Raw genomic sequence first — 18862 nt, 5'->3', positions numbered from 1 at the left:
CTCTCTCTCTCTCTCTCTCTCTCTCTCTCTCTCTCTCTCTCTCTCTCGCTCTCTGTCTGTGTCTCTCTCTCTCTCTCTCTCTCTCTCTCTCTCTCTCTCGCTGTCTGGCTCTCTCTCTCTCTTTCTTTCTCTCTCTCTCTCGCTGTCTGTCTCTCTCTTTCTCTCTCTCTCTCTCTCTCTCTTGCTGTCTGTCTGTCACTCTCTCTCTCTCTCGCTGTCTCTCTGTCTCTCTTTATCTCTGTCTCGCTGTCTGTCTCTCTGTCTCTCTTGCTGTCTGTCTGTCTCCCTCTCTTTCTCTCTCGCTGTCTGTCTGTCTCTCTCGCGCTGTCTGTGTCTCTCTCTCTCTCTCTCTCTCCTCTCGCTGTCTCTCTCTTTGTGTGTGTGTCTGTTTGTCACTTTCTCTGTCTCGCTGTCTCTCCCTCGCTCGCTCTTGCTGTCTCTCTCTCTCTCTCTCTCTGTATCCATCTGTCTGTCTATGTGTGTCTCTCACTCGCGCTCTCTCTCTCTCTTTCTCTCTATCTGTGTGTGTCTCTCTTTCTATCTGAAACAACAACAGAAGTTGCTGGAAAAGTTCAACAGGGTCTGGCATCACCTGTGAAGAGAAATCAGTTATTGCTTCCAGTCAAGTGACCCTTCCTAACCAGATGCGAAACATTAACTCTGATTTCTCTGTGTTTTTATCTCTCTGTGTCTCTGTCCCTTCCCCTCTCCGCGCCTCCCGTTCCCCTCCCCGTCTCCCGCCACCCCCGACTCCGCGCCTCCCCCCGCCCTCCCTCCATCTCAATATATCTGTGTGTCTTACTGTCTCCCTCTGGCTCCCTGTCTTCCTATCTTCGTGCTATGGAGCTGTGCTGCATGGAAATACACCCTTCGATCCAACTTGTCCATGCCACCCAGATATCCTAATTTAATCTGGTCCCATTTGCCAGCATTTGACCCATACCCATCCAGATGCTTTTTAAATGTTGTAATTGTACCAGATTCGACCACTTCCTCTGGCAGCTCATTCCATACACGCACCAACTTCTGTGTGAAAAAGTTTCCCCTCAGGTCCCTTATAAATCTTTTCCCCCGTCCCTTAAACCTATGCTGTCTAGTTTTGGACTCCCCTAACCTGGGGAAGAGACCTTGGCTATTGACCTTCGCTATTCACCCTATCCGTGCCCCTCATGATTTTATAAACCTCTGTAAGGTCACCCCTCAGCCTCCGATGCTCCAGGGAAAATAGTCCCAGCCTATTCAGTCTCTCCCTGTAGCTCAAACCTGCCAACCCCGGCAATATCCTTGTAAATCCTTTCTGAACCCTTTCAAGTTTCACAACCTCCTTCCTATAACAGGGAAACCTGAATTGAACACAGAATTCCAAAATACTTGCCGGAGGTGAAATCACCTATGCTTCATGAGCCGTCCAACCTGGAAATCAGCTCGACAGCAATAGGTTAATGTGGAAGTTGCTTATTCTTCAGGAGCAGTTTAACCCAGGAAGACGTTATAGTCCACATGCAATCTAATCCAGTATCCCATGATTACTTGAAAATTCACCCAGAGCATCCAAGTCGCGTTCTTGACTGCTTCACCGTCTTTGTTTTAATGTTTAATTTCCTGTGTTCCGAATACTCAAACTGCTTTTAATAGCACTGATTTAGATGCTGATACTTTCGACCTCCTATTTCCTCTTCTCTTGGCCTCATAGGCTGAATCATCCAACTTCTCAATGAGTCAAACCCACCTTCCTTTAGGGCTAACCTAACTCTTAGGTATTTCTCTATAGCCTTATTTATGTAAGTTTTAGGCTGCTGGTTGGCTTGCCAAAAGTAAATAGGGTGATAGGCCTTTCCAGAGTCATGGCAACATAGAAGATAGGAGCAGGAGGAGGCCCTTCAACCCTGCTCCACCATTCTTCACGATCATGGTTGATTGTCCAACTCAGTAACCTAATCCTGCTTTCTCCCCATAACCTTTGATCCCATTTGCCCCAAGTGCTATATCTAGTCACCTCTTTAATACATTCAATGTTTTGGCATCAACTACTTGCTATGGTAATGAATTGCACAGGCTCACCACTCTTTGGGTGAAGAAATGTCTCCTCATCTCCGTCCTAAATGGTCTACCTCAAATCCTCACACTGCAACCCCTGGTGCTGGACACACCCACCGTTGGGAACATCCTCCCTGCATCTACCCTGTCTAGTCTTGTTAGAATTTTTTAAGTCTCTGAGATCCCTCCTCATTCATCTGAACTCTGGCAAGAACAATCCCAACCTAGTCAATCTCTCCTCATATGTCAGACCCGTCATCCCTGGAATCAGCCTGGTAAACCTTTGCTGCACTCCCTCAAGAGCAAGAGCATCCTTCCTCAGAAAAGGAGACCAAAACTGTGTGGCCTCACCAAGGCCCTGTATAACTGCAATAACACATCCCTGTTTCTGTACTCAACCTCTTGCAATGAAGGCCAACATACCATTTGCCTCCTTTACTGCCTGCTGCACCTGCATGCTTACCTTCAGCAACTGGTGCACAAGGATCCCCAGGTCCCGCTGCACACTCCCCTCTCCTAATTTACAGCCATTCAGGTAGTAATCTGCTGCCTTGTTTTTGCTTCCAAAGTGAATAACCTCACATTGATCCAAATTTTATGCATCTGCCTTTGACTTGCCCACTCACCCAGGCTGTCGAGCTTATGCTGAAGGATCTATGCAATCTCATCACAGTTCAGCCTCCCACCCAACTTGGTGTCATCTGCAAACTTTGAGATGTTACATTTGTTCCCTCATCCAAATCATTAATATATATTGTGAATAGCTGGGTCCCAGCAACGATCTATGTGGCACCCCACTAGTTACTGCCTGCCAATCTGTAAAGTAATTCCTACTCTTTGTTTTCTCTCTGCCAACCAGTTTTCTGTCCATCTCAGTACACTTCCCCCAATCCCAGGCGCTTTAATCTTGTACATTAATCTCTTATGTGGGGCTTTGTCATGTCTGAAAATCCAAATATACTTCATTGACTGGCTCCCCCTTGTCAAGTCTACTAGTTACATCTTCATAGAATTTCCACAGATTTGTTAAGCATGATTTCTCCTTCTTGTACTCTGGATGTTAGAAATGTTACAGATGATACTAAATGCAATGATATATCCATTATAACAACAATTATAAATTATAACAATAATAACATGTAAAAATCCATGTTGGAAGGAAAAAACGCATATACGTTAGAAGAAAGGAAGAAATGCATTTTTATTATTGTGCAAACAGTAACCTTAAATTGATTTTTAAAAAAGTCTGTCTCCTATAATATTTGCTGGTGCCTACATCACAACTCTACACAGCAGTGGATTGTCCAATCAATCACTTTGTCAGCATCTCTTCCTTCATACCCTTCAGTGGTTGACTATGCATAACTTGGTTATGGTAGAGAATCCTGGAAGCAGTGTCTTCAAAGTCAAATATTCTGACTATTGCAGCCTTTGGAGACTTGCATCCAGAGTTTCTTAAAGCAAATGTCTTGACTTTTTTCAACTCTTCTTACAGGTATGATGTGACCCTGGGTTGTTTACACCTCTTCTGATGTTGATTAACCCCAGAGCAGCTTTTCTGGGTGATATTGAATGTATCACCCGATTTTTGTCTGACTTGCTTGCAATCCCTCACTGAAGCATTGAAAACAGCTGCTTTACTCTTTGGGTTCTGGTACTTGAATTCAATAAGACTTGTCTTGGACCCCTGTCTCCATGATAAGCAAATCACATGGATCTGTTACCAGCTAGAGTTCATAGAATCATAGAATCCCTACAGTGTGGAAACAAGCCATGCGGCCCAACAAGTCCACACTGACCCTCTGAAGAGCATCTCACCCTATCCCTGGAACCATGCACCTCCCGTGGCTAATCCACCTCACCTACACATCCCTGGACACTATGGGCAATTTAGCATGGCTGATCCACCTAACCTGCACATCTTTGGACATAACATTCCCATTCAGGTTTTTACTTTTCACTTTCAATTTAAAAAGGAGGTTTATAACTACTTTTATAACCTCTAGCGTTCAATACGGTCTTTTAACTTTTATCTCTCTCCATGTTTCCTAAATAGTTTGGCACCATCTCTTGGATGCCATAATCCAGAAATGCCTCCTCTCTGTTGCAGGGTGTGGCTAGTTACTGTTTAAGCATAAGGGTCCTTGTTTAAAGGGATCAATTATCCAATTATTAAAAGTGGTGCCCTGACTCCACTTATAAACCTTATTATGCAATGTTGCTTTAAGATTTGAAATCCACTGTTGGTGAAAACAGAATTAATAGTAGCCTTTGAAAGGGAATTTGATTAATCCTTTATGAATAAAATCGCAGGGAGTGGTTCTAACTTCCCTTTTGATTTTCTTTAAGAGCACCAAAGACTTAATCGGCTAAATAGCTGTCTTTAGTGCTGTAATTTTCTAAAAGACACGCTGTGGATCCCATACTACACGTATAATTTGGCATTCCAGTCTCACTGGGAAATACATGAGATGTTGATTGTCTGGCTGACTTTGACTTCTACAGAAACTTCTGGAAGGTTACTGCTAAGTCCACACGTGATTATAACAGTTATCTTTGTCAAACTGTTTGTGTTTTTAAAACAGGAAATAACACTAAATATATGCTAAGTATATGTATTGAAGTTTTTTTCAATTTGTCAAAATATCAATAGAATGCTGTGGTTGAGGAACTGGCATCCGTACAGGAAGATTGAGCCAAATGGCTTTTATTCCTATTGCAAATTCTACAGCTTTTGCACATTTCTTTTAACTCCACAAGTTCTATTTTACTATTTAAATTCTCTCACAGCTACAGTATCCTGTATACTGGGACCTCCTTGAATTTTGTGATGGATTCAGGAAGCTTTTAGATCATCTTCAATTGGATAAGGTCAGTACAAGTGGTGTTGTGTTAACTTCATTAGACACGAGATACGTTAGTGATTTGAACTCTGGAATCAGATGTACAAATTCTAAACTTGCTGATGGATCAAATTGGATATGGAATTAGTACAAAGTAATAATGTAACAAAATACAAGAAAACATATATAAGGTTTTTGAGTAGATTTGTAGCTCGGGTTGTGGTTGGTTGGCTCACTGAGCTGGTTTGTTGTTCTGTAGATGTTTCATTACCCTGCTGGGTAACATCATCAGTGCAGCCTCCGATGAAGTGCTGTTGTGTTTTCCTGCCTGTTATTTAGGCCAAGCAGAGACAAGTATGGGAATTCCTACAGACCTGGTTCTCCACTAAGAAGGCTGTCAACAAACACATAGAGCAGATCCTGTATATACTCCACTGCAAAGGAAAACCGGAAGTGAGGTAACCCAGCTCAATGGACACCAGAGTTTAAGTATCTGGCGGGAAAACACAACAGTGCCACATCAGAAGCTGCACTGATGATGTTTCCCATCAGGGTAATGAAACGTCTCCGGAACAATGAACCAGCTCGGTGAGCCAACCAACCACAAAACATAAATAAACTTGAAAGTGGAATTTTATTTGTAAAATGAGCTGAAATATAGATAAATGTGAAGTGATGCTTCTGTATGGGAAGAATAAGGAGGTCACAGAGTCAGAGAGATCTACAGCACAGTAAAAGGCTCATTATGTTCGTGCTGGTTAAAAACAACCTCTCAGTTATTTTAATCCTATTTTCTAGTCATTGGTCCATAACCGTATATGCAAGTGCAAATCTAAATGTGTGGCACAGTGGTTAGCACTGCTGCCTCACAGCTTCAGGGACCCAGGTTCAATTCCACCCTCGGGCGACTGAATGTATGGAGTTTGCACATTCTCCCTGTGTCTGCGTGGGTTTCCTCCGGGTGCTCTGGTTTCCTCCTGCAGCCCAATGATGTGCAGGTTAGATGGACTGGCCATGCTAAATTGCCCGTAGTGTTCAGGGATGTGAAGATTAGGTGGGTTATGAGGAATGGGTGGGATGCTCTGAGGGTCGGTGTGGACTTGTTGGGCCGAAGGGCCTGTTACCACACTGTAGGGATTCTGGATTTGAACCTGCGTGGGGAAACTCCAATGGATTTCTAATCCATTGCCTTAACCACTAGGCCACAACTACAGGGGCCGAGATCTACTAATATGCCTGATATGGAATTCAGGAGGATATTTCCCAAACCATAAAAGAAATATGAAAATCACTATCACAACAGAATGAAGATATGTGTATTGAGTTAAATGAAAGAAGCTGAGTAAAACATAAATGCTGATGGGTTGAATGATATGTTTCTAGACTGGCTGTAGCTTTTGATAAATAGAACATAGAACATAGAACGTTACAGCGCAGTACAGGCCTTTTGGCCCTCGATGTTCCGCCGACCTGTGAAACCAATCTGAAGCCCATCTAACCTAAACTATTCCATTATCATCCATATGTTTATCCAATGACCATTTAAATGCCCTTAAAGTTGGCGAGTCTACTATTTTTGCAGGCAGGGCATTCCACGCCCTTACTACTCTCTGAGTAAAGAACCTACCTCTGACATCTGTCCTATATCTATCACCCCTCAATTTAAAGCTATGTCCCCTCGTGCTAGCCACCACCATCCGAGGAAAAAGGCTCCCACTGTCCACCCTATCTAATCCTCTGATCATCTTGTATATCTCTATTAAGTCACCTCTTAACCTTCTCTCTAACGAAAACAGCCTCAAGTCCCTCAGCCTTTCCTCATAAGACCTTCCCTCCATACCAGGCAACATCCTGGTAAATCTCCTCTGCACCCTTTCCAATGCTTCTACATCCTTCCTATAATGCGGTGACCAGAACTGTACGCAATACTCCAAGTGCGGCCGCACCAGAGTTTTGTACAGCTGCAACATGACCTCATGGCTCCGAAACTCAATCCCTCTACCAATAAAACCTAACATACTGTACGCCTTCTTAACAACCCTATCAACCTGGGTGGCAACTTTCAGTGATCTATGCACATGGACACCGAGATCTCTCTGCTAATCCACACTACCAAGAATCTTACCATTAGCCCAGTACTCTGTATTCCTGTTACTCCTTCCAAAGTGAATAAAGTAAGATAAAACAGAATTCCTCTAAAAAGCTACACTGTAGAATAGCTGCAAGGTACAATAAATTAATATCAGCCAAATTTCACTTGTGCAGGTTCACATTTTTGGTGCTTCCTTGGGAGGATTTTTGGCACAGAAGTTTGCAGAATATGCACACAAATCACCCAGAGTTCATTCTCTTATCTTGTGTAACTCATTCAGTGATACATCTATCTTCAACCAGTCTTGGACTGCTAGCAGGTAAGAAATTAATGTATTAAAGATGTTATGTCCCAATCTAATCATTTACTTCTAATCATCTCAGGAACTGATCTAGATATGATAGGATTGTAGAATCTTGCATTGCCCCACGTTCCTTCTCCCCCTCTCTTTTTCCCCTCAACAATATTTAACATCTGAAATGAGACTTGTAATAAGTAAATTTAGGTGCCAGAGAAATTTTCTCAGTTACGGAAACTTTTAAAATTATTTAAAACAACAGAATATATGTTGATAAATGCACCAGCTCCACATCATTCATGGATTTCAGTGTTGGACCTCTTGACAATATACCGTTATCATAGTTTTAGGGGGAATGCAATAACTTGCACAGTAACAGCACATGCGCAGTCATCTATCATCTCATTATAAGCTGTTTCTATTGTGAATTCAATAATTTGGTCTGGTAGCTACAAATAACTATTTGTAAATAATAAATAAAAACGTGAGGACATGTGAGAAATGTAAAAGCTTGGGGCAATTTTAATTTATTTTGGCTCAAAAGGCCCTCTGTTTCATTACTCTGATACTTTAATATTAAATACAGGGAACATTGACATCATGTTACTGGCTGAGTGTTCCAGAGACATGAGTTCATATCACTCCATGGCAACAGTGAATCTAGATTCAGTTTAAAAATAAGAGCTATCAGAACTGGTATCTGTAACTGTATTGCCATGGAAATCCACCTGTTTCATGTATGACCTTTATGGAACAAAATATGCCAAATTATCCTACCTACTATTCAGACACGCAGCAGTTTGATTACATTACCCTCTAAAATGGCAAAGCAAGCTATTCCATTCAGAGCAACGTAGGATTAAAGCCCCAAGGTTCACATTTCGGGAGTCATAGCAGCATTTCATCCCAAGGAAGAAAGAACATACTAAGGGGAGTACATGGTTGACGAGGGAAGTCAGGGTCAGCGTATAAGCAAAAAAACAAATACAATATGGTGAAAATTAGTGGGATACCAGAGAAATTGGAAAGCCTTTAAAAACCAGCGGAGGCCAACTAGAAAAGCAATGGGGTGGAGAAGATGAAATACGAGAGTAAGCTGGCTAGTAATATAAACAAAGGTTACAGGAGTTTTTCAGATTTATAAGAATGATCCCTGGAATGAAGGGCTTGTCATATGAGGAACTGTTGAAGACTCTGGGAAGGATGAGGGGGGATGTGATTGAAACTTACAATTTCAAGGCTTGGATGAAGTGGACATTGACAAGGTGTTTCCACTTGTAGGAAAGACTAGAACGCAAGGGCACAGACTCCAAATGAAGGGACGACCCTTTAGAACTGAGATGACGATAAATGTCTTCAGCCAGACGGTGGTGAATCTGTAGAACTTATTACCACAGAAGGCTGTGGAAGCCAAGTCATTGCATCTATTGAAGTCACAGATAGATAAGTTCTTGACTGGTAAGGGGATCAAGGGTTACTGGGAGAACACTGGTGAATAGGGTTGAGAAACATATCAGCCATAATTGAATGGCAGAGCAGACTCCATGGCCGATTGACCTAATTCTGCTCCTATGTCTTATGATCTCGAAATCCACAGGATTTCGCTAAATACAAATCGAAACATGGAGACTAATAAACTTTAATAGTTGCATTAAAGATATTAAAAATACAATTAACTCTGTTCCTTAACATCGAAAATGAAATCACATTTCTTTTGATTTTATAAAACTAATATCCCAATAAACTTAAGTCAGATACCTTTCAAAAAAAAATTTAGAAGGTTTAACTGTGTCTGAGATGCTGTTGGCCATTTACATCCAGCAGCGCTATTCCCTTTAAATCTCTTCTGATCATCCTGCAGTTGCGCACGCCTCATTAAACACATCTGACCAAACTCTGAAGTGTAGCCACCTCAGGTGATTCTCCTGGTTTTTAATCTTCTTGAATTTTAGGGTTCAACAGGGTTTTAGGGTTAAAACTCTCTCACTTGCGCAAGCAGGACGAACAGCTGAACTAAGTTTTCTTCTGGCTATGATTATCCAGGCATAGAGTCATACGGCATGGAAACAGATCCCTTGGTCCAACCAGTCCATGTCGACCATAATCCCAAACTAAACTAGTCCCACATGCCTGCGCATTCTGGAGACAAATCAAACTTTTTTTCTGCATCCTCTCTAGTGAAAACACGTCCTACCTGTAAGGTGACAAAAACAATTTACAGTATTACAGCTGTGGTTTACCTTAGTGCCTTGTAGTTTTAGCATCATTTCCCATTTTTATTCTCCATTCCATTTGAAATAATGGCCAACATTCCATTTGCCTTCTAAATACCTACTGAACTTGTATAAAAACCGAAAGAACTGCGGATGCTGTAAATTGGAAACAAAAACAGAAGTTGCTGGAAAAGCTTAGGAGGTCTGGCAGCATCTGTGAAGAGAAATCAGAGTTAACGCTTCAGGTGCAGTGACCCTTCCTCAGAACTTGTATGATAGTTTGCATAATTCATGCATACGTTCCCCAAATCTCTTCATGCTGCAACATTCACAGTTTTTCTCCGTTTAAATAATAATCAGTTCTTCTATTCTTTCTGACAAAATGCAAAACCTTAGATATTTCCATTTTATATTCCATAAACCATGTTTTTGCCCACTTACTGAACTTACCAGTATTCCTCTGTCAATCCCTTGTTTCGTCCTACTTGCCTACCCACCTATTTCAGTGTCATCTGCAAACATGACTAAATTGTGTTCACTTCCATCATCCAAGTCATATATACTGCATATGTTGCAGTCCCAGTATTGACTCCTGTGGCAAACCACTAGTTACAAATTGTGATCTTGAAAATGCTTCCTTTATCCTAATACTTTTCTACTAATTAGGCAATCTTCAATCCATGCTAACATACTACCTCAACACCTTATGTGATGAAGTAATCTTATGTGTGGTACTTTATCAAATGCTGTTTGGAAATTCAAATATGTTACATCTACTGGTTCTCCTTTATCCTGTTGTTACCTCCTCAAAGAATTTGAAATGCTTGTCACCCCCTTCATGAAGCCATGCTGACTGTATTTGATTATATATATATTTCTAAGTGCATTGCATCCTTTAAATATTACTAATTTTTTTCTTTAGCCCAAATGATTAATTGCGGAAACATCTGATGGTCACTCAGTTTGGCTCTTCATGATGACATTTCTACTTGTGCATCAGCTGAAAATTAAATTCACAGCCTGCATCCCATTAAGCTTTTACGTTTTGAGTTTATATTTGCATTAATGCTGTTTTGTCGGCGTGACTCTTATCCCATTTATGAAATTTTATTTTAGCTTCTGGTTGTTGCCTGGATTTATGTTGAAGAAGATTGTTCTTGGAAATTTTACAACTGGTCCTGTGGATCCAAAAATGGCAGATGCAATCGATTTCATGGTTGACCGGGTGAGCCAATAATTGAGCAAAAATTACTGTCTAAACACTGATACGTCTGAGTTATAGAACTTGAATTATTTGAGCAGTTAGTACGCCACAGAAAACAAACGTGAAGGAGAATATCAAGAAAAATAAGACGATCACCAGTGCTGTATGCTGTCATCATCACATCATAAAACATTTGAGCAAATGGCAGGTCAAACCTAATAAGCCCAGAAAATCCCTGCATTAAATAGATCTAGGTCCTCCATCAAATCGACTGTGTGGAACCTTGTCATTGTGCAGTAGCATTGTGCAGAGGAGTATATCATAGAGTCATAGACTCCCTATAATGGGGAGAGAGGCTATTCAGCCAATCAAGTCTACGACAACCCTCTGAAGAGCGTACCACCCAGACCCAGCCCCCCACATCATCCCCGTAACTTTGCATTTACCATGGCTAACCCAACACTGTATGCCCAGCCCAGGGAAGAGAGAGCCCTCTTGGGGAAAACCCAGCTTGGAGCGTCTGCAGGCCCAAGGCTTAAGAAAGGACTGTAATGTTTGACATTTTAACTTAATTACTTTATTTTCCACTTCTTTACTAAGAAGACTGTAGTGCTGAACTTTTTGACTTAGCTCTTTATTTTTCTACTTCTGTAACTAAGATTTTGTACCTAGGTACTTTGTTGTGACATTCTACACTTTTCACCATACTCTTGTACCCTGTACTTGAATACACATGACAATAAATCCTACATCTAATCTAAATCTAATCTAATCTAAAGTAGCCTGCACATTCCTGGACACTACGGGGCAATTTACCATGACTAGTCTTTGGGCTTCGGGAGGAAACTGGAGCACCCAGCAGAAACCCACATATACACGGGAAGAGCGTGCAAAATCCACGCAAACCCAAGGCTGGACTCGAACCCATGTTCTGGTGCTATGAGGCCATTATTGTTCAGTCCCTCAGGGCTGTTCAGGCTGAGCGAGACAAAGCAGGAGCTTGTGCTTCTGAAATAGTGTGAGAGTACACTAGTACAGCGGATTCATAAGGAGCAGGATAGAGAGAAATTGGAGCTGCTTAAAACGTGAAATTGTGGGTCAGCACCTTCATAATGAGAAAAGCAGACCTCTGTGAGAATGGCAGTGATGGTGGGAGAGAAAATTCAGTGGTAGAGAGTCCATACAACTTGTTTCTTCCTGTGAGACCTGAGTGTGAGGACAGTAAGTAAGACCATAAGAAATAGGAACAGGAGTAGGTATCCACCTGCTCTACCAATAGAATCACTGCTGATCCAGTGTTCCACACATCCACTTTCCTGCACTTTTTCCATAATCATTAGTTTCTCTGGCTGACCAAGAATCTATCTCTCTCAACCTTAAACATACACAAGGACTCTGCCCCCACAGCTCTCTGTGTTAAACAGTTCCTAGACTTTCTCTTTCATCAGTAAAAGAGCCCATGGTGTTGACAGTGGTACATTGCCATGGATGGAGAATTGGCCAATGGGCAGGAAACAGCAATTGGGCATAAGAGGTTCTTTTTCAGGTTGGTGCTCTGTAACTAGTGCGTTTCCACAGGGATCAGTGTTGGGTTCACAACTGTTTACAATATGTTAATAATTTGGAGGAAGGAAGCTAATATACTGTAGCCAAAGATGCGAGAGGGATGCAAACAGTTTAGAGATGGGTATTTTTGATAGGTTAGTGGGTAAAAAGTTGGCGAATGGAGTATAATGTGGGAATGTGAAGTTCATTTTCATAAAATTGCTACAGTGTGGAAACTGGCCATTTGGCCCTTCAATTCCATACCAACCCACTGAAGAGCATCCCTGTAAACCCTATATTTTCCATGGCTAATCCACCTAGCTTGTACATCTCTGCATACTATGGGCAATTTAGTATGGCCAATCCACCTAACCTGCATATCTTTGGACTGTGGGAGAAAACTGGAGCACCTGCAGGAAACCCACGCAGACACAGGGAGAGTTTGTGGAGTTTGCACAGTTGCTCGAGGGTGGAATTGAACCTGGGTGTTGTGAGGCAGCAGTGCTAACCACTGAGCCACTATCCCACCCTTAAGAATAATTTATTTGTAAATTATTCAAAATAAGGCTAAATTGTGGTAACAAACGAAAGCTTTTCACTGTATTTTGCTATATGCTTATTGTAAAATACACGTGACAGTAAAATCATTTATATTCATTCATTTTCATAATTTCTGTATTACTACCTGAGCCATGTGCAAATTGGCAAAGGATAAATAAAATTAGAGAGGTTATTTGAACCAAGCTGGGGTCAGTGGACTGGTAAATCATGTAATTAGTGTTGTAGATAAGGCTTTAAGCTAATTAGTAGGTTGAGGGTTCAGATGAAGGGAAGCTTAAAAAATCTAAAAGAAATGAATCAGCAGAGGTGCGGAGTGGTGAAAAGGCGAATGTTAATCGAAGAACAATAGAAAATATATGCAGAGACATGCAGCAGAAAGATTAAAGTTGAAAAGTCCAAACTTAAGACTGTTTGTCTGATTGCATGTAGTTATTGTAATGAGATGTATGAGTTGATAACATAAATAGAAATAAATGAATATGACTTGATAGCTATTGCACAGATGCAGTTACAGAGTGCTTGAGACTGAGGCTCAATATTCATGGTATTTGACATTCCTAGAAATATAGAAAATATCAGCAGAAATAGACCATTCAACCCTTCAAGCTTGCTCCACTATTCAGTATCATTATTGCTAAACATCTAACTTTGTACTCTATTCCTGCTTTCTCCCCATATCTTTTGATCTCTTCAGCCCAAGAACTTTATCTAATGACTTCTTGAAAACATTCAGTATTTTGGCCTCAACCACTTTCTGTGGCAGAGAATTCCAGTTTTGTTACTTTCTAAATCAAAAACTTTTCTCCTCATCTAAGTCCTAAATGGCCTATGCCATGTTTTTAAGCTGTGATCCCTGGTTCTGCACTCAGTCATCGAGAACATCCTTCTAATGTTTACCCCATCTAGTTCTGTTAGAATTTTATAGGTTTCATTCTTCCAAACTCCATGGAATATAGTCCTAGCTAATCCAGCCTGTCTTTTATGTCAGTCCTGCCATCCCAGGTATCAGACTTGTTGCACTCCCTCCATAGCCAGAATGTTTTTCCTCAGATAGAGACCAAAACTGCTGTGGTCTCACTGAGGCCATATACAATTGCAGCAAGACACCCCTTCTCCTGTACTCTAATTCTGCCACTGTAAAGATCATTTGCCTTTTTCACCACCTGCTGCACTTACTTGCATGCTTACTTTCAGCAGTTGGTGTACAAGGGCACCCTGGTCTTATTGCACCTGTCCCTTTCACAATCTGTTGCCATTCAGATAATCTGTCTTCCTGTTTTTGCTACCAACGTGGATAACCTCACCTATATCACATTATACTTCATCTGCCAAATGAATGTGTCCAAATTACACTGAAGCATCTCTGCATCCTCCTTAGAACAAGCCCTTTGGCCCACCATGTCTGTGCCAACCATGATGCTGTTCTAAACGAATCACACCTGCCTGCATGTGGTGTGTATCCCTCTGTTTTCTGCATGTTCGTGTGCCTGTCTAAATGCCTTGAACTTTGCCACCTTCCTTGGCAGTGCATTCCAGGCACCAACCACCCTCTGTGTTTTAAAAAAAACTTCCCTCACACATCTCCTTTAAACTTTTCCCCTCTCACCTTAAACCTACGCTCCATAGTATTTGACTTCCACCCTGGGAAAGAGATTCCGACTATCCACCGTGTCTATGGCTCTCATAATTTTATATGCTTCTTTTAGGTCACCCCTCATCTTCTGATGCTTTTGCAAAAACAATCCAAGTTTGTCTAATCTCTCCTTATAACTAACACACTCCAATCCAGGCAACATTCTGATAAACCTCTTCTGCACCCTCTGCGTGTAGACCACATCCTTTCTACAGTACAGCGACCAGAACTGAGCATAGTACTCCAAATGTGGCCTAATGAAAATTTTATACAGCTGTCACATGTCTTGTCCACTTTTATACTCAATGCACTGACCAATGACGGCTTTCTTTACCACCTTAACTACTTGTGTTACCACTTTAAGGATGAGTGGACTTGAACCCCAAGATGTCTCTGTATATAAATGCTCCTAAGGGCCCAGACATTTTACAGCATACTTTCCTCCTGCATTTGACCTCCCAAAATGCATCACCTCTCACCCTCTGCCATTTCTCCACCCAACTTCCCAGCTAATCTATATCTGGCTACATTCTTTGATACACTTCCTCACTATCCACATCTCCACCAATTTTCATATCACCTGAAAATTCCAATATTTTCTTCTAAATCATTTATATATATTAGAAACAAGAGAGGTCTCAGCACTGATCCTTCTGGAACGCCACTGGCCGCAGACCTTCAGTCAGAAAAACACCCCTCCACAACTACCCTCTGTCTTCTATGGCCAAGCCAATTTTGTATCCAACATGACAATTCACCATGGTTTCCATGTGATTTGATCTTCTAGATCAGCTCACCAAGAGGGGCCTTGTCAAATGCTGTAGTGAAGACTATGTAGACAACATCTACTGCCCTTCCCTATTCAATCATCTTTGTCACTTCCTCAAGCAACTCAATCAGATTTGTGAGACAAGACCTCACCTACATAAAGCCATGAAAACTGTCCTTAATAAGTCAATTCTTCTCCAAATGTAAGGCAAATTCTATCCCAAAGAAGCTTCTCCAAAAATTTTCCTACCACTGATTTAAGGCTCACCACCTTTATAATTTCCTGGATTATCTGTGTCACCCTTCTTAAACAAAGGAACAACATTGACTATTCTGCAGTTTATTGGAACCTCAGCTGTGGCTAAAAAGCTCTAGCAATTTCCACCCTTGCTTCAGTCAGTATCATGGGATAGATTCAGTCAGGCCCTGGCGTCTTATACTGGAAATATGGCACTTGTTCCTTCAATTAAATCATTAATATATATATTGTGAATAGCTAGGGTTCTAACACTGATCCCTGTAATAACACACGAGTCACTGCCTGCCACTGTGAAAATACCTGTTTATTCCTACATCAAACACAAAAAACTGGAGAACCTCAGCAGGTCTGTCAGCATCTGTGGAGAGAGAAACAGACTTGAAACACTAACACTGACTCTTCTTCAGAATTGAACAAAAGAACAAAGAACAAAGAAAATTACAGCACAGGAACAGGCCCTTCGGCCCTCCAAGCCTGCGCCGATCCAGATCCTCTATCTAAAGCTGTCACCTATTTTCCAAGGATCTGTATCCCTCTGCTCCCTGCCCATTCATGTATCTGTCTAGATACATCTTAAATGACGCTATTGTGCCTGCCTCTACCACCTCTGCTGGCAACGCGTTCCAGGCACCCACCACCCTCTGTGTAAAGAACTTTCCACGCATATCTCCCTTAAACTTTTCCCCTCTCCTTGAAATTGTGACCCCTAGTAATTGAGTCCCCCACTTTGGGGAAAAATCTTCTTGCTATCAACTCTGTCTATACCTCTCATGATTTTGTAGACCTCAATCAGGTCCCCCCTCAACCTCCGTCTTTCTAATGTAAATAATCCTAATCTACTCAACCTCTCTTCATAGCTAGCGCCCTCCATACCAGGCAACATCCTGGTGAACCTCCTCTGCACCCTCTCCAAAGCATCCACATCCTTTTGGTAATGTGGCGACCAGAACTGTACGCAGTATTCCAAATGTGGTCGAACCAAAGTCCTATACAACTGTAACACAACCTGCCAACTCTTGTACTCAGTACCCTGTCCGATGAATGAAAGCATGCTGTATGCCTTCTTGACCACTCTATCAACCTGCATTGCCATCTTCAGGGTACAATGGACCTGAACACCCAGATCTCTCTGTGCATCAATTTTCCCCAGGGCTTTTCCATTTACCGTATAGTTCGCTCTTGAATTGGATCTTCCAAAATGCATCACCTCGCATTTGCCTGGATTGAACTCCATCTGCCATTTCTCCGCCCAATTCTCCAATCTATCTATATTCTGCTGCATTCTCCGACAGTCCCCTTCGCTATCTGCTACTCCACCAATCTTAGTGTCATCTGCAAACTTGCTAATCAGACCATCTATACCTTCCGCCAGATCATTTATGTATATTACAAACAATTGAGTTAGATTGCCCTTAAAATTAAAAGTTATTAATTATTCTAGGGCCTTCTTTTATATGGACCTCTGCATTATTGCCCTTACGAATCATAAACCTAAAATAAAGACTTTACAAACTATAATTTTGGGAAGGCAATGGCCTAGTGGTATTATTGCTGGACTGTTAATCCAGAGACCCAGATAACGTTCTGGGGACCTGGGTTTGAATCCCGCCGAGGCAGATGGTGGAATTTGAATTCAATAAATATCTGGAATTAAGAGTCTAACGATGACTGATAAGTCATTGTCGACTGTCGTAAAAACCCATCTGGTTCACTAATGTTCTTCATGGAAGGAAACTGCCATCTTTACCTGGTTTGGCCTACATGTGACTCCAGACCCACAGCAATGTGGTTGACTCTTAACTGCTCTCTGGGCAATCAGGGATGGGCAATAAGTGCTGCCTAGCCAGAGACGCCCTCATCCCATGAATGAATTAAAAATAAATAACATTTGTATACTCATCCAAACTTACACTCTCAATCAATTGCTTCTTACCTCATATCACTCCTCTTAGACTGCTTCACCACGATGCTGTGGGATTCTCCTCCAGAAGAATAGGCAAAAGGGAAAATGGGGTGGATAACTTTTTTTAGTAAAGAAAGGTATCAGTGTGCTAGTGAGTAGTAATGTAGGTGCAGTAGATCATAATGAGGATGTCCAGTTCTGAAGAAGGGTCAATGAATTTGTTTTCTCTCCACAGATACTGCCAAACTTGCTGAGTTTCTCTGTCTATTTCTGTCTCTGTTTGTTTCCGATCTCTGGGGTCCGCGTTTCTGTTTTTTTCAATGTGGAAGCAGTTTAGGTGGAAATAAGGAATAGCAAGGGCAAGAGGTTATAGGTCCAAAAAGCATTGTCTCACTGTAGAACAAAGTATAAATTGGGAAATAATGGAGGTGTGTAAGAAAGGCACTCTACTTGTTGATGGTGATTTTAATATGCATCTTGACTGAACAATCGTGACATGGAAGATGAATTTCTAGATCTCACCAGGGATTGCTTCTTAGAGCAATATGTTGCAGAACCTACTCTTCTCGGGAGTAACAATCACAACATAGAATTTCAAATTCAGTTTCAGGGAGTGCAACTCTGGTCTCAAGCAAGTGTCCTAACTTAAATAAGGGCAATTACAGATATATGAAGAAAGAGTTGTCTAAAGTGGTCAGAGAAAATAGACTAAGAGGAAAGTCAGTAACTGACCAGTGGCAGACATTTAAGTAGATATGTTGTGATGCTCATGGTAGGCCTGAGAATTGGGTTTTTTTTAGAACCAGCAGACTATGGTTAAAAGGCTAATAAAGAGGGAGAAAATCAATTTTGAAAAAGTAAATTAGCAGGATCATTAAAAAGAAACAGCAAAAGCTTCTAGGAGCACATAAAAAGAAAGAGTAGCAACTGTGTACTTGATGATGGTGAACTGGGAAATGGCAGATAACTTAAACTAGTATTTTGCATTGGTCTTTATGGTGGAGGACACTATAAACATCCCAAAGATAACAGATAAGAAAGGTGGTAATGGGAAGTAATATCATTAAGTCTCGATCACAAAGGACAAAGTATTTGACAAACTAATGGACAAGGGCAAACAAGACAAGGGCCTGATAGGCTGCATTCAAGGGTTCTAAAGGAAGTGGCTGCAAAAATAGGGGGAACATTGGTCAAAATATTCCAGAAGCCACTGGATTTCACGTGATTTCAGCAAATTGGGAACCTGCAAGTATGATGCCCCTATCAAGGTAGAGGAAGACAGAAGACATAAAACTACAGGTTAGTTAGCTTCGAGATAGTAGGGACTGCTGACGCTGGAGAATCTGAGATAACAAGGTGTAAAGCTGGATGAACACAGCAGGCCAGGCAGCATCAGAGGAGCAGGAAAGCTGACCTTTCGGGTCTGAAGAAAAATCTGAAGAAGGGTCCAGACCGAAACGTCAGCTTTCCTGCTCCTCTGATGCTGCCTGGCCTGCTGTGTTCATC

At 41.5% G+C, this 18862-nt stretch overlaps 1 protein-coding gene across 1 annotated transcript in view; it reads left to right on the top strand.

Moving 5' to 3' along the window:
• The window catches only part of spg21 (SPG21 abhydrolase domain containing, maspardin), a 78724-nt gene that overhangs the window by 44716 nt on the left and 15146 nt on the right, over positions 1 to 18862 (top strand). Inside the window, exons 5-7 of the mRNA XM_048615709.1 lie at positions 4828 to 4908; positions 7146 to 7291; positions 10600 to 10708. Coding sequence (XP_048471666.1) covers positions 4828 to 4908; positions 7146 to 7291; positions 10600 to 10708 — 336 coding nt within the window. The remainder of the gene's footprint in view (positions 1 to 4827; positions 4909 to 7145; positions 7292 to 10599; positions 10709 to 18862) is intronic.

This window comes from Rhincodon typus, chromosome 33, assembly GCF_021869965.1.
Source record: "Rhincodon typus isolate 14 chromosome 33, sRhiTyp1.1, whole genome shotgun sequence".
Lineage (NCBI taxonomy): Eukaryota > Metazoa > Chordata > Chondrichthyes > Orectolobiformes > Rhincodontidae > Rhincodon > Rhincodon typus.
Note: the sequence above shows the minus strand (reverse complement) of the source record. Positions and strands in the feature narration are given on the sequence as shown.